This window comes from Colletotrichum fioriniae (assembly GCF_027942845.1).
Source record: "Colletotrichum fioriniae strain IMI 355084 chromosome Unknown scaffold_16, whole genome shotgun sequence".
In the NCBI taxonomy this organism is placed as follows: domain Eukaryota; kingdom Fungi; phylum Ascomycota; class Sordariomycetes; order Glomerellales; family Glomerellaceae; genus Colletotrichum; species Colletotrichum fioriniae.
In genome coordinates, this window is record NW_027076852.1 from 1,064,467 (window position 1) to 1,086,531 (window position 22,065).

The 22,065-nt window shown below is 54.0% G+C and overlaps 7 protein-coding genes and 1 non-coding gene across 8 annotated transcripts; 5 read left to right on the top strand and 3 right to left on the bottom strand.

The window, feature by feature from the left end:
* Positions 1 to 1,051: 1,051 nt before the first annotated feature.
* N0V96_011147 (uncharacterized protein) lies at positions 1,052 to 2,299 on the top strand (the record flags this gene model as incomplete). Its single annotated transcript, XM_053197250.2, has 2 exons — positions 1,052 to 1,057; positions 1,103 to 2,299. 2 exons carry the CDS (start codon positions 1,052 to 1,054, stop codon positions 2,297 to 2,299), a joined length of 1,203 nt encoding a protein of 400 aa, XP_053045341.2.
* A 473-nt stretch (positions 2,300 to 2,772) lies between these two features.
* Positions 2,773 to 4,446, bottom strand: N0V96_011148 (uncharacterized protein; the record flags this gene model as incomplete). Its single annotated transcript, XM_053197251.1, has 2 exons — positions 2,773 to 2,941; positions 3,020 to 4,446. The coding sequence occupies 2 exons, from the start codon at positions 4,444 to 4,446 to the stop codon at positions 2,773 to 2,775; spliced, it is 1,596 nt and encodes a 531-aa protein (XP_053045342.1).
* A 1,434-nt stretch (positions 4,447 to 5,880) lies between these two features.
* N0V96_011149 (uncharacterized protein) lies at positions 5,881 to 9,523 on the top strand (the record flags this gene model as incomplete). Its single annotated transcript, XM_065759173.1, has 2 exons — positions 5,881 to 6,633; positions 6,755 to 9,523. 2 exons carry the CDS (start codon positions 5,881 to 5,883, stop codon positions 9,521 to 9,523), a joined length of 3,522 nt encoding a protein of 1,173 aa, XP_065612271.1.
* A 340-nt stretch (positions 9,524 to 9,863) lies between these two features.
* Positions 9,864 to 11,030, bottom strand: N0V96_011150 (uncharacterized protein; the record flags this gene model as incomplete). Its single annotated transcript, XM_053197253.2, has 1 exon — positions 9,864 to 11,030. One exon carries the CDS (start codon positions 11,028 to 11,030, stop codon positions 9,864 to 9,866), a length of 1,167 nt encoding a protein of 388 aa, XP_053045344.2.
* Positions 11,031 to 11,807: 777 nt separating this feature from the next.
* On the top strand, positions 11,808 to 14,006 carry N0V96_011151 (uncharacterized protein; the record flags this gene model as incomplete). The annotated part of the gene is made up of 1 exon (XM_053197254.2): positions 11,808 to 14,006. The coding sequence occupies one exon, from the start codon at positions 11,808 to 11,810 to the stop codon at positions 14,004 to 14,006; it is 2,199 nt and encodes a 732-aa protein (XP_053045345.2).
* A 613-nt stretch (positions 14,007 to 14,619) lies between these two features.
* N0V96_011152 lies at positions 14,620 to 14,740 on the top strand. The gene has a single exon. It is a non-coding gene; the product is annotated as a tRNA-Leu (tRNA).
* Positions 14,741 to 16,264: 1,524 nt separating this feature from the next.
* N0V96_011153 (uncharacterized protein) lies at positions 16,265 to 18,056 on the top strand (the record flags this gene model as incomplete). The annotated part of the gene is made up of 7 exons (XM_053197255.2): positions 16,265 to 16,453; positions 16,537 to 16,691; positions 16,816 to 17,009; positions 17,083 to 17,190; positions 17,294 to 17,503; positions 17,586 to 17,682; positions 17,768 to 18,056. 7 exons carry the CDS (start codon positions 16,265 to 16,267, stop codon positions 18,054 to 18,056), a joined length of 1,242 nt encoding a protein of 413 aa, XP_053045346.2.
* A 307-nt stretch (positions 18,057 to 18,363) lies between these two features.
* Positions 18,364 to 21,116, bottom strand: N0V96_011154 (uncharacterized protein; the record flags this gene model as incomplete). The annotated part of the gene is made up of 8 exons (XM_053197256.2): positions 18,364 to 18,453; positions 18,507 to 18,664; positions 18,767 to 19,543; positions 19,591 to 19,786; positions 19,845 to 19,945; positions 20,271 to 20,499; positions 20,556 to 20,952; positions 21,049 to 21,116. The coding sequence occupies 8 exons, from the start codon at positions 21,114 to 21,116 to the stop codon at positions 18,364 to 18,366; spliced, it is 2,016 nt and encodes a 671-aa protein (XP_053045347.2).
* Positions 21,117 to 22,065: the final 949 nt, after the last annotated feature.

The window sequence follows — 22,065 nt, forward strand, 5'->3', positions numbered from 1 at the left end:
AATGGATATGCTGAGGTACTTTGAGTCAGTCTGTAAAGCTTCGTATTCGTGCCCGGTCGGCTATCGTACGAGCTCGGTTACCATACGAGAGTAGAGATGGCGGCGGTGGTTGCCATATGGTCCGATTGTCCGAACGCAAAGTCTATTCGACTCACCGTTTTTCACACGGCGTTCTCACGAAGCAAAAATCGCTGTTTTCTACTCGTGCCCATTACGCCTTGGCCTTGTCAAGATTATTGTGTCTCTGCATCTCAAAGGTAGATGAAGACAGCATATTGCTTCAAAGCTCCTATGCTTCACGTCAAGTTGTTGATAGAGCCGCGCGGGGCAGATTTTCTCTTTCAGTCTGCGCTGGCGGCTAAGGCGTTCTGGAGAACGGACTCCGACGCCGTCGGGGCCGATTATTTTAGGCATATCCGTAAGCGGCCTACTATACGGGGAGATCCCCGCCTTGCATGAGAAAAGCGTTCTCACATGCATCAAGGTTAGGGCCCGTGGACCCGTCACGCCCGTCAACCTTACAAGCCAGATACATCCTAAACTATAAGTGAACATCCCACCAGTTCGTCGAGATGGCCCGGCCACCCGAACAAGAATCTTACCTTCCGCGTGTTCCGCATGAAACATGTAGTTTAAACTTCAAGTCCAGCCCTGTCAAGAATCACGTCATCTCGAGATCCCCATCACCTAGCTGTGAACTCCATGTCTAGACCAGGCCCCTTGCCCCTTAACCTCAGGAACTCAAACACACCTTGATCAGTAATGAGTTTGGCCGTACTTGCAAACCGTACGCTTTCGCACTCGCTTTCCGAAAATGACTTAGCCTCAATACAGCGTTGGTTTATCTCAACTGCAACGACCGATTGAGATTCCTAAAGAGGCAACCCATTGTCAACTTAAGCATTCGACACATACAGGCCTAAGATAACGGTGACTCAAGTACACTCCAACGTAGGAGCTTGGTTGACTCGAGGTACTCAAAGGTCAGAAATAACCAGCAAAGCGGTAAAAGTCAACGTGATTACGGATAAACGCCAGATACAGACTTAGAATGGCAGTTTTGGACCTCAATAGCCTCAAGATGGAAGATCATCACTCAAAGATGGCCTCTCAAGCTAACGGCACCGCCAAGCGAAACATTTACAACGAAGTTGACGCATCCTCCTTCAATTATACTTCCACTTCGAAAGGAGGTCCTCTCGTCTCCTCATGGCTTCCTACCCTCCACAACGCCCTTTCCTCACTCCTGCGCTGGACGGGCTCCTACCCAGCCCACATCAAAGACGCCCATCTCACCTTTGTGCGCGAATCCGTGGTCCCACGTCTGAAGCAGCCGCCTGCTGCGCCGGACAGAGTGAACTACATTCTTACTCACAATCAGTCCCCTTTTGAAGCAAGTGTCGCCTTTTCATCTCACAAAGAGGCCAAGGTGCGGTTTACAGTGCAGCCGCTGGTGAAACTCAGCCCTGGGCCTGCGGGCGATGATCCATTAGGGCAGAAGGAACTGCGGCAGAAGCTGGAGGGTCTGGCGTCTGCTTGCAATGCGGACCGTACTTGGCTGGATGGCTTCCTTGATTCTGTTTTCCTTACTGCGGAAGAGGAGGCGGGCTTGGCAAAGATGAAGTTCGACGATGCGCTGCCGCGGCAAATTTGCTATGCTGGGTTCGACCTCGAGTCCGAGGAAAACGCGACCATCAGCATGAAAGCGTACCTTTTCCCGCAACTGAAAGTTCTCGTAACAGGCCGATCGCTGGTGAACATCACCGAGTCCGTCGCGACACGTCTCGCCGGGAGCGACGAGGCAATGCTGACCGCGTGGGAACTACTCAAAACGTATCTTATCTCGCAAGGCGAGGACAAAATGAACATCTACTTCCTCGCCGTCGACTGCCTGGCTCTCTCCATGAAGCCTCGCTTCAAGGTCTATGTACACACGCACGCCAACTCGCTCGCCTCAGCCCGTGACGTCTTCACACTAGGCGGCCGCCTCCCTGCTTCCTCGGCCGACTTCCTCATACAGGTCTGGCCTTTACTCATGGACATGGAAGACGTTGCCCCGGCCGAGATGGACGGCTTGGAAAAGCCACTCAATGATCCGGACAGCAAGTACTGCGGGCTCTGCTTCGCCTTTGAGATGGTGCCGGGCAAGGCGGTGCCGCAAGTCAAGATGTACGTGCCCATTTGGCAGTATTCCCGTGACGAGGCTGGGGTCGTTGAGCGCTACAAGCGAATCCTTCAGACGCAGGGGATGATGTCGGGGGAGTACGACTTTGGAGCTGGTGTTCGAGACGCCTTGTGAGTGCGATCCCTTATCTTTCATCAACGCGCTTAATGATCGTATGAGCGTTAATGCTGACTCGTGATTCTTTCAACCTAAACAGCGGCAATGAGCGAGAGACTAGCCTTCATACCATGGCATCAATTTCCTCTTCTGGTAAGGGCGTGGGTTTCAGTGCCTATTTCGGGCCAAGGTTTTGGGAATGAGCTTCATTGGTCAATTGTAGAGAAATCCAGTCAACCTTTTTCGTACAACGATGACATATTTCTATTTCGATAATCAGTTAGCTTCGCCTTCCAATTCGGGATAATGTTAAATACAACGTAGTTCAACACATGCGCCAGAATTATATGGTATGCGGTTTGCCTGCTTACATCACATTGTGTTTCTAGAACAAGAAAGCATAGAAAATTTAATTTAATATTGTACACAAGCTTAATTATGAATGCAAGATCATTTCAAATCACGCTTTTTGACCTTTCACAGAAGGAGTCTTATTTGGCCTGTTCACGTTTGCGAGGCACTAACTTGACCCAAAGAGGGTGCTTGTCCCAAATGCCGTAGCTCTTTTGGTCCAACCAGTCAAAATTAGGGTCAGCCAGTTCAAGGTCAAAATTGTACAGCAGACTGGCAATAATAAGCCTCATCTCGGGGTACGCAAGGCTATGCGCAAAAATTAGTCAGTGGCTTAATTCTGGAAACTGGGATGAGGAAAGAAATCAGAAAGAGGATAAAACTCACTTCTTGCCGATACAGTCTCTCGGTCCTGCTGAGAACACCTTGACACAATCCCTCCGATCACCAGCATGCTTTGCAGGCCGGTTCTTGTCATCCAGCCATCGTTCAGGTACGAACTCCTCAGGATCAACAAAGTTATCTGGATGGTGCGCAATCGCGTATAGTGGGATGTCTACCCGCGTACCCGCTGGAACATGGCGGCCGCAGACGACACGGCCTCCAGGAGGGACCATCCGCGGCATTGGCGTCGGCGCAGGCGGGTACACGCGCATGACCTCCTCGATACATGCGTTGAGGTAGGGCAGCTTCCGCAATCGACTAAAATTCAAGTCCTCCTGCGGATCCTCAACGGCGGCGTCAAGCTCCGCGCGTAACGTGGCCATCTTGGATGGATGCGTGAGGAGCAGGTAACTCAGAGCCGAGGTTGCGGCTGTTGTAGTCTCAGTGCCACCAATCATGAAAGTCGCGGCGTTGGAGTACATCTCGGCACGCGAGATGCCCGGCTTCTTCTCGCTCCCGCTGTTTTGCATGATCATGGACCAGATGTCGCTGCCAGAGTCGTCACCACGGTCCAGGCGCTTATCGACGCGGTCCGTCGAGAAGCGGTTGTGTCGGGCGCGGCGCTCACCGCTGCCGCCCCAGATGAGTTTGAGCAGAAAGGGGCCCAGGGGTGCGTGCCAACCCATCATAGTCATGCCGAGCGTGACTGTCTTGATGGTTGAGTACGTATCCCTAACCCACTGGCGCGCCGACTGGTCGCTCTCGAGCATGCCGAGAGGCTCGCCGTACATGAGGTCGCCCATAATGTCAAAGGCGAGGTAGCTCAGCCAGGTCATGAGGTCGACGCGGCCATCACCATGGGCAGAAGAAGCAGAAGCTAAAGCAGGCTCCGCGTTCTCATCGGCCAACTTGTTCATCAAGTTGCGAACGTGGCCCTGCACAAGGCTCTCTTGCTTGAGCACGGCACGATCGGAAAAGGCGTGAGAGAATAGACGCCGCTGCCGCTGATGGTCGGCATCGTTCTCGGCCCGCACGATGCCCTTCTCGGGCGCCGCCATGTCCGGCCCCAGTCCGACGTAGTCCTTTGGCATATCGCCACCGCCGCCCGCTTTGGCGTAGATGTCGTGCCAGGCATCGGGATGGCTGTAGCTCAACTCGTTTGGGCCAATGCGCACAACATGGCCGTACTGCTTGTGGAGGAGCAGAGGCCAGCTGTGGTTGGTGCCGTGGGCGCGGTGCCATAGCCATGGGATGGTAGTGATGCGCGCGAGTAAGGGGCCTGGATACCCTGCCAGGGGATGGAGAGTCAGGTAGTAGATGGTGCGTAGGACGAAAAGTCCGAGAATTGCTGGGCCGAGAGTCCAGAGGAGACTCTGAAGGACCGGCAGTTTGGTTAGGTGAGCGTTGAATGGGATGATGTCGAGAAACATGATGAACTCGAGTTGTTAGTGAGCGGGGAGTTCTAGGCCGAAACTCCGAGGGACGTGCTGGTTCAAGTTGTTTTCTCTTTTTCGCTTTTTGACTTTCCTTCGTTCCGGATCGTACAAATAGTGGCTTTTCTCCGAATCTCCGGGATAGAGGACCGATCTGAAGAGAACTAATGAAGACTCAAGAGAGGTTGTCGTCAGTCCGAGTCCAGACTCTTCAACATTGAGGGGTGAAAATGTCAAGTGAAGCTGATATGGCCTGGGTTGTTACTAAGACCACAGCAAGGCGGAAAGCGAGTATCCCAAAAAAGGATTTCCCCAACGGGCAACTCATATAATCGATAGACTCAACCCCGAAGCCGAAAGTGTACTGGGTGTCGTTATTTTCGCATTCGCAACGTCCGAGGGACCCGAAGCAAGGGGCAGGGCAGGGCAGAGGCGTTTTGACGTAGCCGTGTGCCTGAAGGGCCGTCAGCTTGAGCTCAGAGGCTGGACGGGGAGGTTCGGTAAGAGTTCCGCGGGCTAGGTGGCTAGGTTCTTCTGAACTTGTGAAGTCGATCAAGAGAACTGTGAAAAGCTGCAAGCTTTCTCGCATAATTTCCCATATGACGGAATCGGACATTATCACAGGAGAATAATTTTCCTAGGTTCAAACTCTATCATCTTTAATGTTGGCGAAAAGGTTGCGCCAAGGCCCAAGATGCCCCGTCATCCTGCGCTTGGACGAGCGTGTATTCGTATTTCTAGAGAACCATATTTGACTCAATCAGGCACCGAATACCCGGTCGTGCACGGTGTGTAATCGTCCTCGCTACCCAAAATGGCTAGTATAGATGGTATGATCGGACGGTTGTCAACCACACCGTCGGGGCACTGCCGAACAACAAAATGTTCTGCTTTGCACTGCCGATCCATCATGCCGGATGTCTGCTCTGCTTGGGTCTGGGTCATTACTACGGAATGCCGCATAGTGAATAAACGCCGGTTCGGTAGGTGGAGGTGGAGGGAGACATCATCTGAATACGAAATACTTTCGGAATTAGAGCCAAGTTGTGAAGATACCTTTGAGGTTATTTCCGAGTTGAGGCCATGGATTGTATGCCACAAGCTTCCAAGCGCTGTTGCCCGGAATAGGCAATACGTAACAAGACCGAGGGAGAATCTCTCTCTCTCTCTCTCTCTTTCTATTGCAGTGCCCTCGGCATATATCTAGATATATTTACTCACTTGCCTATTCTGAACATTCAGGATGATCGACAGAAAGAACAACTTTGAATTATATGCTTAATGAATCACGAAGTCCACGTATTTTGCTTCACATTTGGTGATCACTGATCTGGAACCAGTGACTTCGCCTCTCTCTTCATCTTCGTTGTAACAAGACTTATCTACATATTCCACTTTTTCATTAATACGTCTCTCACAAAGTTACCCAACATGCCTGGTTACCAACGACCTTCAACGCCACTTTCGGCTCCCATTTCACCTGTACAACAATCCTTCCAGGACAAATCACAACAAGATACAATCAAGCAAAAGAATTCCTCAATTTTTCTCAACGTTCCCCAAGCATTCTCAGCCGGAGGCATCATCACGCCGCCGGAAACTCCGGCACAAAAACAACAACACGCCACAAGCGAATCGTACGCAACACTAATCGACTGCCCCATCTCCAAGTCCAGCTTCCTCCTCGCCCAGGCCTCCCTGGCAACGGCGCTGGCCGGTCGTACGTCATCGTCGACAGAATTCAAGTTCCGGGACCCCGAGGCCTTCGGAGCGGAGGCGGGAACGGAGACACGAACACGAACACTCCGTTTCGGCACGGGCCTCGATGGGTGCTTTACCAGCGCCAGGGGCTTCCTTGGATGCCAAGCAATGCCTCCAACCAACGTCATCAACCTTAGTATTAGTAATTCTGTAAGGAGCTTAGGCCAAACTCAACGTTTGCCTGCGTCTCTGAAGGCATGGGAGGTGGTTCATGGGAACTTACCGCGCTTGCTGCGAGCACGACGAGTGCGTCATGCTGTTGATGCCCTACGCGAGCACGCGGCTTCAGGTGGCAGAGATGCATGGGATGACTTGGAACAGCGTCATCTGGCGAGAGCAGCGCTCGTCTTGAGCGCGCTGGCTCACGCTTACATGTTTGGCGAGGAGCAGAACAAGAGCAAAGAGTGTGAGGGTCGATCCCAGGTGCCGCGCCATGTTCTCGATCCGTGGGAAAGAGTTTGCACTGCATTGGGGAGAAAACTGACGGGGCGGGTAAGTACAGAGAGCAATAATTCTCGAAATCTCAGAAGCTAATTTGCCAAAGGTGCCCGCCGACGACGTCCTCAACAACGCCATGGGGAATGCCGCTTTCAACCTCAGCAGCGCCTACTTCGGCCTCCCTGAGGAGCGCCTCTCTTCAGGCCTTCAAGGCACAATGGAGGGCATTTTTGCACCAGCCCTCTCCGCCATGGCACTCGCGCAGAGCGGCGTGCTGGCCGACCAGCCAGACCAAGTCACGCACTGCCTCGAGAGCCTGGCGGCCAATATTGTCCAATGCGCCAACGTCTTCGAGGCCATGACCCTCCGCGACGCGGCGATCTTTGATCCCGTTGTCTGGATCAAGACGTACCCAGCCATGGGCCGCGCTGTGACGCCCGGCGAACTGGGCAACAGCGGCGCCGACACGCCGCTCTTCCACGCACTGGACGTCTTCATCGGCCGCCAGGACGTCAAGGGTGACTTGACAGCGATGCAGAGCGACCGTAAAGCCACGCTACCGGCCAACATCCGCGCCTTTCTGGACGCTCTCGGTGATCGGGCCGCAAGCGTGAGAGACTACGTCGCCGCGTGTGCCGCTCGTGCTCCGAAGGATGTATCCTCGGAAGAGCAGTCGCAGTACCGCCATCTCGAGGCGGCGTGGGACGGGCTCCTGCAGATGTACGTCTGGTTCCTCGAGCGGCACCGCGTCAAGGCCATTGGCGTCACGGGCGTGTCGCTGAATACGGGCCGTCACTCCACGAGCAGCGGCGTCAAGAGCACCGACCAGTGCAAGCATGCCGGTTCGTCCTCTGCGTCAACTGGAAAAGGAAAGGGAAAGCCAAAGATGCGTCCTGAGGCTATGCTCAGCATGCAGATGAAGGCTGGCATGGCGTCGCGACTAGGCGGCCGGCCTCTGTGGCAGAATGCGCGCATCCAGTCGCAGACTGTGTACGAGGGTAGCACCGTGGTGGAAGTAAAGTTGGATGCCAAGTTGCCGCTCGAGGCAGGCGACCGTGTGCAAGTTTGGCCACCGAGGAAGAGGAGAAACCTCGACAGGACTTCTTCGCATCAGCGATGGTTGAGGGCTTCCACACCTCCAGAAGATCATGATGCGCTATCAGATGAGACCGTCGAAGATGGGAATGATGATGCTGATCCGAGATTCTACTCCATCGCGCGTGTTGCGACCGACTCAGCAGGAGAAGGAGGCATGACCATCACTCTGACAGTTAGTCAACACTCACCCGAGGGTCTCGTCTCCTCATTTTTGAGCAACGCCGCTCAAGGCACACCTCTGCGTCTTCGTCCATGGCCCAGTCTGCGTTTCCGCCAACCCCACGACCTTTCCGTGCCTTTAGTTCTGGTCGGCCAAGGCAGCGGCATCGGGCCCTTGCTAGGCTTCCTCCACGAACGGTCGGCATGGGCTCAGCAGCGCCGTGACGGCACCGATGATGTGGGCGAGCTGCTCCTCGTTGTCGCTGCCAAAACACGCCGCCATGTGCCCTGCCCTCTCGACAGCCTGGAACATCTCACTAGGGTCTTGCCGTTGACCGTTGTTCTGGCCCTCAGCCAGGAAACACACCACTTCAGGATCCGCGGTGGGATCCGGAGCCAGCTATCCGAGGGGGAGCGGCATGTGAGACGCCACTTGGTAGAGCACCGCGACTCAATCCATCATCTCGTCAAAGATGAGGGAGGTCACGTCTTTGTCTGCGGCAGCTCCGACTTTGGAGCTACGGTGACGAACAGTCTCGAATTGGGCCAACCGCAGCCAGAAGATCAAGATATAAACTGTTTCGACGACAACAACTATACAGACATCCTCTCACCTCCAGCTCATTGGGACAGACTCCACCAAGATCTTTTCACCGCCGTAAAAAGACCATTCAAGTCACAGGCACCATCTTCTTCTTCCACTACCTCCTCCTCCTTACCCATCATCACCCCCTCCGAGCTCGCAGCCCACAACTCAATCACCTCAAGCTGGGCCGCCATCGACGGAAAAGTCTACGACCTGACGCCCTTCCTCACCATCCACCCAGGCGGACCAAAGACTCTCCTCGAGTCCGCAGGCACCATCGCCGACGTGCGCTTCGCCGAGACACACGGCGGGCCGCACGCCCAGGAAATCAGGGGCTATCTGCAGCAGTACGCCATTGGGCGTCTACCTCCTCCAAAATGTCCCAGAGATCTCATTACGGTTCAAGTTACGACTGCAAGACTGACTGATGCTCTCGTGAGGATGCAAAACGCCCTCACCAACAATACGGCCTTTGACCCGAGCCGCGGATCTGTGCCGGTGTACGTGTACGAGGATGCCTTGCTCGTATTCGCCGATGGCCTAGACGGCGTCATGGCCATCCTGTCAGACGTTGTTGCAAGTGACGCTACAGGAGACACCTCAGAGCTGAGAGAAACCGTAGCCAACACACAAGCGCTGTTGAGAAAGGCCTTCTCCGACCTGAAAGACGGTTGTAAGCGTTACATGCAAGCCGCCGGCTCCAACGGTTCTGATTCCTTGCTCGATGAGAGCGAGGGTCTAATCCAGAGGCTACACAAGGATCCCATCACCAAGATCCATGAGGCGATCAACGCTTGTAAGAAGGGTCTTGGTGAGTTTGAGTGTTTGGCTTCGGAAGAGGGGAATGGTAGTGTCAAGATTTGCGATATCTTGGAGGAGTTTACCACTACTCTCACGAGCCTTGCCCAGAACTTACTTCGTGTCATAGCTCTAGCCGAGGAGACTGGCACCGCGGACCTTGAGCAACGTACGACTTGTCGAGAGGAGAATATTTATGCAACGCACTCTGCGATGCCGAGCGTTGATTTATGAGCGTGTAATAATGCATGAGATAGGCCTTGTTATTTGCAGCGACTTCCTTTGAGCGTTCCTAGTTACATCTAGATATCTAGAATCATTATAGCCTATTCTAATCTTATCGAATACATGCATCGACATCGTCGTGAATATGCTCCTTCACTCAAAGACTATACTAAATGTTGCCACCATTTACGCATGGCTTACTGCTTTTCGTCATTTCGGAGATCAAACCTTGAGACCGGATGGGGTTACCTACGCGAAGGTACAATTCCACACAGATATATCGCCTTCGAAGGGAGACTTGTTACGCTACCTACGTCAAAAACCTCAAAGTCTATCCCCCCCCAAATCACTACAAAGCCCTCCCAACATACCTCCTCTTCCTCTGCCTCCTCGTAATCGGCACCCTCGGCTCATCCGGTCCCAACCCAACCAATCTCCGCCAGTGAAAATGTAACGGATTCTCCTGACACGGCGGCACCATATCATACCCAAACGGCGCAGCCTCCAAAAAGTCCAACGGTCCCGTGTCCATCTCTGGCAGGTTATTCTGAAACCAGCGCAACGAGACGTGGAACCGCGACGCCGGCATCTTGTGCCTCCCAAACTGGTGCAGCGGCTCGAACCACTCCTCAAAGGGCGTCGGATAGCGCGCGTAGTAAGGATACGCCCAGATCCGGAGCTCCTGCAGGCGCGGGAGTTTGTCGGCAGCGGATGTCCATGCGTCGCACCATTTGATTCTCTCGGCGATGACTTCGTCTGCTTCCGGGTCCATGTACGTCTCTATCGGGGCTCGCCATGTGAAGTGGAGCTTTTTGATGCGGGCTAGGGAGGTGGTGGATGTGGTGCCGAGGAAGCGGGTGAGGGCGTCTGTGTTGATGAAGGAGAAGGTTGTGTCGTTGTAGAGGGAGTCGATGGCTTCTTCTTGCATGCGTTTACAGGTGAGAAGAGTAGCGAGGAACGGGCTGTACTCTTTAACGAGAATCTGACGACGTTTACCCTTGGAACTCTCATCCGCCTTCTTTTCCCCATCGTCGCTGTCTTCTAGCGAGAGTTGTTGGAGTTCTCGCAGAATAGGCGGCTCCTCCTCACACTTCCAGTGATTACACCACGATGAAACAATCCGAAAGCGCCAATTTTGAATCGCCTCGCGCTCTTCTTCGGAACCAGGTCCCACGCCATCTTGCAAAGTCGCCGGGTCCGCAGCCGGCGTGTTGAGTACGCGGGAGAGCTCGTCTTCACGGATATCTTCGGCGTCCAGGTTGGCGATGCACGGGCAGTGAGATAAGGGCGCTAGAGGGGAGGCGCTGGACTTATACACATGTTGGATCGATCCGGTGGCTTGCCATAAGTGGCTGTAAATGTTTTGGCGGATTTCGAGTGGGAGAGTTGAGAAGAAGACTGATTGTGGTTGCGGATGAGGTACGGGTTTGGTGGCGGCCGTTTGAGGCTCATGCACTCCTGTGATCTCAATCTCGAGTGGGTGAATATCCCCGCCATCAATTTCCGGGTCGGTCATTGTTGCGAAAGCAAAATGAGACGATTTATGAGGGTGAATTAGTCGATAATGAGATGCAGTGAGTATTATCGCACCAAGATGAAACCACCCGAATCTTAGGTGAGATGTTGCGTGGCATCAAAAGCGTTGACCACCACCACCACCACCAACACCCTTCCTCTGCTGATCCTTTGGTGAGGGACCTCCCCGAACAGGCTTAACGTGGCTTACGACATTGTACTCGTCCAATAACGATAAGGCTGGTCCTGAATACGGGTGCCTATTGCATGAAGTTTCCTCTCATCCAACCAACAACACCTTGAGGATACCTGTAGATACGACCATCTCACAAATTGCATCTTGCGATGAACGACAACCGACGGCAGTTTCAGCGAGAGAGACAACAAGGTTTTCCACAAGTAGACAAGAACATCACCAAACCATTACGTTACCCTGATGCCCCTCGGTGGAGTTTACAAATCTACGGCAAATGATTGGTCAATGCGACCATCTGTTTGGTGTGTCTTACCCCAGACCATCGGGGATCCAGCTGCTAGGGATGATGAGTGGCAGCACGCAGCACGCAGCACCCGCCCAGCATTCTTTTGTATCTGTGCTCTGGGCTCTTATCTCTTTCTCAGGGCAACCCCTAGACCGCCTTGTCAAACGCAAAAGTTTACACAAATTACCCATTGTTGATGAGAAACTTCTCTTCCCCTACTCAGTCGAAATTCTGAACATTGGCCCTCACAAGTCATTCAACCTGACCGGCGTTGGTTGCTCGTTCCAGCAACAGCCATGAGCAGCCGTCCTATCCAGCGGCTCGCCCAGCTGCGTGGGGCATCGTCATCGGCTCGACGCGCTTCAACGCGGCTCGCCGGCCCCAACTACACCACTCTCTCGGCCATCAACCCGACAACTCGGCACCAGATCCGACACACTGGAAGAGGCCCAGCAGCAGCAGCAGCAGCGGGAGTATTCACAGGTCTTCAGTCGACGAGGCTATTCGGGACTACAGCCCAGCGCCGCAATGAGTCCGCATCTGGATCCGCGGCGGAAGATGAGGAAGATGCGGGAAGTTATAGCGAGGCAGACCATGAGCACGCCGTCATCTCAACATTTGACCTGTTCTCCATCGGCATCGGCCCTTCGTCGTCTCACACCGTAGGCCCCATGCGCGCCGGCAACATTTTCGTCGCCGATTTAGCAGAAGCCAACCTCCTGCACAAGGTCAACAAGATCCGCGTCTCCATCTATGGCAGTCTGGCGCTCACGGGCGAGGGTCACATGACGCCCTCGGCGCTGCTTCTCGGCCTCGAGAGCGCCGATGTGGAGACCGTCGATACGGCCTATGTCCCGGAGCGCTTCACAGAGATCAAGGCGAGCAAGAAGCTCTTCCTGGGCCAGGGTCTCTCGGATGGCAAGGGCAAGGAGGTCGCGTTTGATTATGAGCGGGATTTCGTCTGGGAATGGGGTCGCAAGTTGCCCATGCACAGCAACGGCATGCGCTTCACAGTCTTTGATGACGAGGGTTACGTCTTGGCTACCAATGACATGTTCAGCGTCGGCGGAGGCTTCGTTGTTAATGGTGCGCTGTCTATTAACCCGGACGCCTCGCCGGCGTCATCTTCGTCCATGACGCAGGTGGAAAGCCCGGACGGCGAGACTGCCGGAAGGCATCCGGCCGACTTGGCGGAGAACATGTTTTACAAGGAGATTCGCCGCTCCGATGCCGCGGGAGACCGTCGGACGGGTGCCGAGGTTAAGCCCCTAGACGAAGCAAAGGAAAACGCGATGCTGCTCGAGGGCGCACAAGGGGATGTGCTATCCCCCATCGCTTCAACAACCGGAAACGGCGTCGATGAACATGAAGGATCCGAGAGCTCTACCAACGAGCCTTCGGGCCCCCGGTACCCCTTCCGCGACGCGACCAGCTTGCTCGCGCTCTGCCGCAAGCACAACCTCACCATCGCCCAGCTCGTGTACGAGAACGAAAAGAGCCACGGGTACACGGACGAGGAAATCTATCACAAGCTCTTCAAGATCTGGCAGGTCATGGACACGAGCATCCTCGAGAGCGTCCAGGCACCGCTGGACACCAAGCTCCCCGGCTCCCTCAAACTCCATCGCCGCGCGCCCGCCCTCTACCGGAGGCTAACCCGAGGCCTCTACTCCACCGCCGGCCACACATCCCCCAACCCGCTCGACAAGGCCACCGGCGAGAAGGCCTCCCTCCCCGGTTTCTCCTCCGCATCCACCCCGGCAACGATCAACAAATCCAACGTACCCGGCTTCAGCGTAGGCCGCCGCCAACCGCCCCGGATCCTAGGGCTCCCTAGACCACCCCATCACGCCCTCCCCTCCCGCCGCACAACCTTCCCGACAATGGACTACCTCACAGTCTACGCCATCGCCGTCAACGAAACAAACGCAGCCGGTGGCCGCATCGTCACGGCCCCCACAAACGGTGCCGCGGGTATCATCCCCGCCGTCCTCAAATACACCATCGAATTCATCTCCGACGACCCGGAGCGCGACATCCCCACCTTCCTCCTCACCGCCGCGGCCATCGGCATGCTCTACAAGCGCGGCGCCACAATCTCCGCCGCCGAGGGCGGGTGCATGGCCGAAGTAGGCGTCGCGTGCTCCATGGCGGCCGGCGCCTTCGCGGCGTGCATGGGCGCTAGTCCCGAGGCCATCGAGCAGGCGGCCGAGATTGGCATCGAGCATAACCTCGGCCTGACGTGCGATCCGATCGGCGGGCTGGTGCAGGCGCCGTGTATCGAGCGGAATGCGCTGGGCGCGATTAAGGCGATTTCGAGCGCGAATTTGGCGTTGAGCAGCGAGACGGGGACGCAGAAGGTAAGGCTTGACGATGCGATTCGGGCGATGCGGTTGACGGCCAAGGGGATGCGGAATGAGTTCAAGGAGACGAGTTTGAGTGGGTTGGCGACGAGCGTGCCGTTTAATATCCCTGTTAGTGTACCTGACTGCTAGATTTGGGGATGTGCTTCATGATTCAAGATGGGTTGTTCTTTGGTTATTTGGCTGTTTGGTATGATGATAGACTTGGGAATAGATTTACGGCCTTTTGGTGGAAGAGACGCATCAAAGGGGTTCAGGCTTGAACCACTACCATTCCTTGATTTGCGCTTTTGTCTTCTTCATTGGGGGAACTATAGTCTTGGAAACCAACAAAAACAAGAACAAGAATAGAGGAATCGTGGTCCATCAGACTGCGGTGGTTGACTCTCCTCTCCCATGATGATAGCTAGCATGAGCTGCGAATGACTTCTAGTGTACATGTCGCCGCCTCTTCCAGGAAGCCGTCCCACTCTCTGAGACCCACTCCTTGTGAGCCCGTCACAGCAAGAACTGCAATGCCAGTGAGAGTGTGCGAATACTTAAACCCCTCAACTAACCACAACAAGAATCGGCAAGTCAAGGCTTCAGAACCCGGGTCGACGATTGCAAAGGTGACATCGGACAAAAGGCATTCCCATGATACCGGTAACACCGCCAAGCTGTCATCAAGACTGGAGACGCGGACGATCCCCATGGAAACGGGACTTGAGCTCTCTGGCGTCGTCAACCGACCAACGAATCACACGGCAACTTGGCCGAGCGGTCTAAGGCGCCAGACTCAAGTTTCCCATCAAATGGTAACTTCCCCACAAGCGGGGCGTATTCTGGTCTCGAAAGAGGCGTGAGTTCGAATCTCACAGTTGTCACTCGTTGCTTTTTGCTGTTGGGCTCAATGGATCTGACCAGAGTACCTTCCTTTTTGTCTGCCTTCTTGAGAGCTCGATGGCGTATATCATGTTATCGGAAGAGGCTTTGTTTGGTGTGTCCGGCGAACTTGCCATGGCTCCCTCCGTGTCATTCCCTCTCACCAAACACCGGGCATTGCTTCTTGAGCATCGGGGGGTTAACTGACTCAAGTATCCTCACAACCACCCACGCCCATGGTTCGGGAGGGGAACCTCCTCCAAAGATCCCAACCCTTCTTTCTGCATGCCTCATGGAATGACGATTGACAAGTATCCTTCCCGTTCTACCCGCTTTTCCGGTCTTCTCCCCGCGCGACGGACACATTGTACACTAACAATGTAAACTCTTTTCCGACTCATGGGTTCGTTCCATTATGCAAACAGGGGTCGCTGTCCACACCCACCCACCCGGGCCACTAGAAGCCAAACTCAATGGGAAACAAAGAACCAAACTTGGGGCTACCATCAAGCTACTCAAAGTGTAGTCTCCGATTGATTGTGCTCTAGGAAACATCATGGGTGGTAGCCATTTTAAGCTTAAAGACGCGTCCTTGATCACTAAAATTGAAATAAACTACTGATCAAGACTGCCGGTGAGTCGATTAAAGGTTATCGAGAGCTGAACCCGGCCTCCGAGCCGGAGCTCGGGGATGGCCTCTGGCCCGGGCCTTGACATTGACGGATATCCCCCCTTCCCCTGCCAAGTAACGAGTCGCCCATCAATGATTGGGGCTCTGGCGTCATCTCCGCCTTTGAAGTACCGGATCATGGACGGCATTGTAGCAGTAAAGGCAGTAGATCATCGAAGCCCAGTCCAGTCCGTTTCCCGCCCGGCTTTGGAGCTTTTGCTTCTGCTGTCTCTTCCCCGCACCCCGCACCGCACCCCGGGTTCTTTACCGTGCAGTGGTTGCATCCTTCACCTCGACGTTCTTGTTTCTCATCTGCCATCTTACTCGGGAATCCGTGTGCCATCCCAGGATAGCATGCATCCTGTGGTATTTGAGACCGGGGTGAGATATGGACGACTCAAGCATCGCAAGGTGGACAATGTGGAGGAGGAGGAGGAGGATGAGGAGGAGGACAACTGCCGTTAATTCCCTCGGACAACCCGGGTAATCTCCGCCGAACAGGACAGTCCGCCCTCTCGGTGTCCACCGCGGCCACTGCCCAGACTTTTTTGGAGTCTAGTTTTCTTGGGATCAACATGAACAAGGGCCCAAAGGTGCAAGCAAGCTAACCACCGTTCCACGCCTTTTTTTTTACCCCTCATACTACCATACCTTGCTCTTGGTATCCGTACCTTTACGTACATTTCATATTGCTAGGTATCCGTACGCATCGGATCCGCGCCATCGGTGAAGACTAGACTCAAGCACGCGGAGAAGAAGAGCCATGGACTTGGCGCCGGGGTATAAATCAATCCTCACCTGCAACACCATCCCACCCTTATCCACCTGGTCGTCGTCCCTCCAGAATACCTCCGTCATGGCCTCCTCCTTCTCCATCGCCGCCAGCCTCGCTGGCGCCGCTAGTCTCCTCCTCTCTTCTTCGGGAGTGCATGCCCAGGTTGCGGCAGCCCAGAGGGCGCTCCCCGCCAAAGCCCAGATTATCGACCAAAAGAGTTTCAATGTCTTGGAGGTCGTCCCGCCTCCTTTGGAATTCAATGCCTCGTCGGTATGTCACCAAGAAGTCGTTTTGCCATGATTGATGAAGCTTGATGAAAGAGAGCCGAATCGTTGACATGGATCTGGAAACAGGAATTCCTCTGGCCGGGCGTCACGCACGAATCTCTCACCGAAAAGCCGTTCCACATCTACGACCCGGAATTCTACGATATCATCGGCAGCGACCCGTCACTGACCCTCATCGCGACCTCGGAGACGGATCCCCTCTTTCATGAGGCGGTTGTATGGTATGCTGAATCCCTACTCTCCCATTACTGACTCACTCACACCCTCACTCTCACTCTCACTCACTCACCCTCCCTGCTCAGAATCACTTGAACTTTGAGCCACAGTTAACAAAGACATCAAAAGGTACCCCCCAACAGAAGAAGTCTTCTTCGTCCAAAACGCCGGTCCCCCCGCAGCAGGAACCGGCCTCAACAAGTCCTCCATCGTCCAAAAGATCCGCCTCGCCGACGCAGAGGCTCTTCGCAATGGGTCCCTGGGTACCAAAGAGGTCACGGTCACTACTGTCCCTTCGAACCCGCAGGTCATTAATCCCAATGGTAAGGATCACTCACTCTTCTGCGCAAACATGTCGAGTCTATGGAGAAAAAAAAAATACTAACATTCCCGCAGGTGGAACAAACTACAAAGGCCAAATCATATTCGCCGGCGAAGGCCAAGGCGACCGCGTTCCCTCGGCCCTGTATCTCATGAACCCAGTAGAACCCTACAACACCACAAGTTCGTCCAAACCCTCCTCTTCAGCATCCCCCAAAACTTCCCTTTCCAGCTTTCTTCCCCCCCTCCAATCTCAAAATGCTAACCATCCACCTCCGCCACACAGTAATCGTTAACAACTACTTTGGCCGCCAATTCAATTCCCTCAACGACGTCGTCGTCTCCCGCCGCAACGGCGATATCTATTTCACAGACACCCAGTACGGTTACTGGCAAAACTTCCGCCCCGCGCCGGGTCTTCCGAACCAGGTGTACCGCCTCAACCCCACCACGGGAGCCTTGACCGTTGTTACTGACGAGTTTGTGTCACCGAATGGTACGTTCTTCTGCTGGAAGTCAACCGAGGGCTGGATGAACGTGCTAGTCGTTACGAGAGAGCTGACTCGAAGGAATCGTAGGCATCACCCTCTCTCCGGACGGCACCTATGCCTACGTAACAGATACGGGCATCTCCCAAGGCCAATTCGGCACAAACTTTACAAAGCCAGCAACAGTGTAAGTCCACATCCTTCCCCTCTTCTTCACCCTCACCATAACCCCCCATCTCCCACCTACCAACCTCATCTAATATCCATAACAGCTACCGCTTCGAAGTAAAAGAAGACGGCACCTTTGAAAACCGCAAAATCTTTGCCCACACCTCCGCCCGCCTCCCCGACGGCGTCCACTGCGACGCAAAGGGAAACGTCTACGCTGGTTGCAACGACGGCGTCCACGTCTGGAACCCGTCCGGCAAGCTCATCGGCAAGATCTACACGGGCACCACGGCGGCGAACTTCCAGTTCGCGGGCGACGGAAGGATGGTCATTACAGGGCAGACAAAGCTGTTTTATGCCACATTTGCGGCGTCGGGTGTTGCGTTGACGTAGAAGAGAAAGGGGGTCGTGGTGGTGATGGATGGTTAGGATGAAAGTGAATGTGGGCATCTTGAATATAATGAGTTAATGCATACAGCCAATTGGATACAAATCTTCTATCCGGACAACCTGGGTCTAGTAACCCGACCAAATTTTTGAATCAGTCTTTTGCGTTTACTTCATTTCTCATTCATCATCTAATATATATAGTACGCATCGTCCCCTGTGTCCGGTTTGGAGTCTGCAATGACACCATGGCGGCAGCACAATCACCCATTCAACCTGGTCGAGCAGGATCCCACCTTCTCTCGTGTACGTTCTACCCGTTGAGAGAGTCTGTAAAGCTCTTCAGCCATGGCAAGTCGATCGTATCCACGTTTGGATCTTGGACCTTGGTATCCCAGACACTCTGCGAAAGTTATTAGCACCATCCACGTACGTCTGTCACAAAATTGAACGAACCCAGTCCAAGGTCATGGCCGTGTCCACTCCCGTCATAGGAATTGGGATGGACTCTGACGAACTCGCGGTTGGCATGTATCCCCATCGAGCAGATCCATCTTGCTCCATCCATGCAGTTTCTACGGGTTGCTGAGGCATGTACGTAGGTATGACGGGATCTATACGGGTTCAAGGTTAGCTGAGGGCTACGCGAACACGATGTCCATGGGGGCACCCACTGCATGCTAGTTGATAAGACGGGCGCATTCCCATGTCAGTACCATGCACTCCATCTGAGCTAACCGTCTCCGGAGTGCTCTCGTAATGGTCTCCAGTCGACAAGCTAAGCATACGAGACAAAATCTTGAAAGCTCGAACGGCTTCGCTGGAATCTTTCCGGTTGGACTTCCAAATATCTCTAGACGCCTGAAGAATGGAAAGGAGAGGCTCCTTGTCAATGTGTATCCCAATCGTGTTGCGGCCTTCGGGGCGTAAAAGGTGAGACAACTCCAGGCAAAGCATCATATCCGCAAGGAGAAAGTCGTGAGTGCTCAGACTGGAGACGAACCAGCGATCGCGTGATAGACGGCCTCCAGGCTTATACTCCTCGTTGACGTTGAACTGAATCTCCAATATTTTGGTGGCCGCATTGATGCAGGCGAATCTGGAGTGCGCGAATCGGATATCTTTGCGTCCAAGTGTGAAGTACCGGCGATGGAGGACGATGCGAGCCTTCAGGTACATGAGCTCTATCCAGAGCCGTTGCATGATTAAATCGACAGTGTCTTCGACGGAAAGAGTGAACGATCGATCTCGTAAGACGGGAGGGATTTCTTCATGCGCCCTTTCCAACCGCTCATCCAAGCGTAGGACCTCTCCGTAGTCGGGACTGCTGCGACTTGCCATGCGCGAGACAATATCGCTAAATACCACCACAAGTCTGGATTTCACAATCGTGTACATCACTGGCGTTCGCTCGACCTCGGTCATCGGACGCTCAGGGGGTAGCTTTACTGTAGCCTCGTCAAAATCCCTATCGTGGAGGTTGCGAGGTAGACCTGCTCACATTAGATTTCAGAAACCACATGGGGAAGAAAGATCAAACCTGTGTCGAAATATTGAGACTGCACGTTAGAGGGAAGGCCGAATTGGAAGGCTATGAGCACGTCGATTTCGGTGACGATTGTCCAGAGGCGCTTGCGCATCTCGCCTTCAAAGACTGACATGCCTTTGAAATGGCTTGGGTCTCTGTGCATTCCTGAATGCATTGCCAAGCGAACGATGATGGACATCAGGATTGCCTATTTTGCGTCAGTTCTGCGGGGATTAGTCCTTAGAGCGGAGAACTTCATGGCATACCGTGCTCTGCTGGGCATCGGCTAGTCGGAGATACTCTGATCCAAAGTACAGCATCATCGTTTCGACCTTGTACTTCCCAGGGGTCGTGTAGTTGTCTAGGGCTAGACACCGCGCACAGTGGCTGCGAAAAATGTCGGCAACGTAAGTTGCAGGTCCCAAGTCGCCAGGGACCGCTTCGTCTGCCCTTAGACAGAAGAAGGCAGCATGATTAATCATGGCGAACAAGAGTGCAAGCCAAGTTAAAGAGAATTGACTTTGATCCTCCCAAAATTCATGAAACTAGAATATGTGAGCGTCTACACGATAGTTGGGTGTGATCGATCAATACTTGCCTCTTTCCAGAAAGTAGGCACATGGAACATACCTACTCGGGGGATGCCAAGTTAGTAAAATACGCAAGTAGATAGTCAAACTTTCAGGACGTACACCAAGCAGGTTCTTTCCCCTCGAAAAATCGTTCAATCAACCTAGTCGTGAGATTCTTTGACGGCAACAATGCCATGAGAGTAGTCATGTTGGCCGTTGGGAATGCTCCTGAGAAAAGAAACGGCACAGTAGGTTTTGAGGAAGCATTGCCGGCGGGCATGTCTTCAGGCTCTTCGGCGTCACACACTACGTATTTCTTGGTTTTGAAATGCGTAGTGAGCCTGGTGATCTTGGGAGAAATCAGTACAAACATGGCTAAGCTCCTCGATGCATTTCCAAACTCACGTCGTCAAGAATAGCTTCCCAGTTGGCGGCATCTACATACCGCACCCTGTCCACCATCGGGCCCGCAGTCGTCGGCTCCGTGATTCCCATCAGGCTTGGAGTTTCAGTCCCGCTGGAAGGCTGTTTGGCGCTGACACTAGACGCGCTAGATTCCGAGATCGGGTTTCGAGACATCTCGACCTCTCGACTCCGCATTTGGCCCAGCTCCTCGGTCAGACGGTGCAGCTTGGCTTGCAGAGCCGCCATCTCGGCAGACTGGGGTGTCTGATGGCGGAGGGCAGCATGTTCAGAGCTCGCACCAGGGCCTCCTCTGATCAGATATGGCACGATCACACAGGAGCTCGCAAGGCCCCGCTTCTCGCACTGGTCGCAAGGATCTCCGCGGTTGCACTTGCGCCTGAGAAACACGCGAGGCTGTCAGATGCAGTCCAAGGCTGTTGGGGTCGTTCATGGGCAAACTCACTTCTTCTCGCGACATATGGTGCAAGAGTACCTGACACGGCTGCGCTTCTTGGAACCCTCGTAATCGGTCGCGTCAGTGCCCGTCGCCTCGGTAGCCATTGGAGGGTATCCGTAAATTGGATCCTTTCGACATCCGAGCTCGGTGTAGTAGACTCGTTTCTCTATGGCTTGCGATTGCGAAAGCAGGATTCGGCATCAAATGTCTCAAAAAAACGAATGGACTGGGCGTAAGGCGGAAAAAGTCGACTGGTTCATTCACAAAGGTCGATCTTTTGTTCAATCACGTTTCCTGGCGATTGCCGCCAACGACGACTCCCCAATGGACAGGCATGCTGGGGTCCTGTCATGTTAACGTAAGCAGGCCTGGCCATACGGCGTTCGCTATCAGGCTTGATGGAGACGATGCAAAGGCCCAGAAGCAACTAACATTTAATTAGCGACAAATCCATCTGCCATGCATAATGGATACAAACATAAGCCCTGGTCTGTCGACGACTAGATAAATCATGGCGGAAGAGGCCACAACAGGCCTTGGCAAAATTGCTGTTCCATCCTCTAGATCGCAACCCTGACCTGAGGGTTGCTATTCCTCAAATTTTTGAAGAGGAAGAAACGTCGCTAAAGCCACCTTGGATTTACCAATGGCAGACAGAGATCTGAGTATTGGACATCGTGTCGAAACAAGGTAGTCCTGGTCGATAGCGAGTCTATGGATTCAAGTCAAGGTCGCCAGAATATCTGGGGCTGGCGGGGGGCGGGCGGTCTTTATATAAAGATGTCCCGGGTGAATTCAAGGGTCGCACGTCTATTTACACCGTGTATTCCATTCCATCGGGACCGGAATATGTCCAGAAGAAGGTGAATCGTCTGACGGCATGCACGTCTGGTGTAACCACGTCGGCGTGTACGCGAGCGTGTTGACTGGTCAAGGGGCGAAATCCGGAGTTAGAAGGCCGGAGTTGTGGTTCCTGGCGCAAGATGATGGCAGATTAAGCCGGTCGGCCAGCTCGACAAGGGTCCTTGGCATGCAAGCGGTGGCATTCTCATG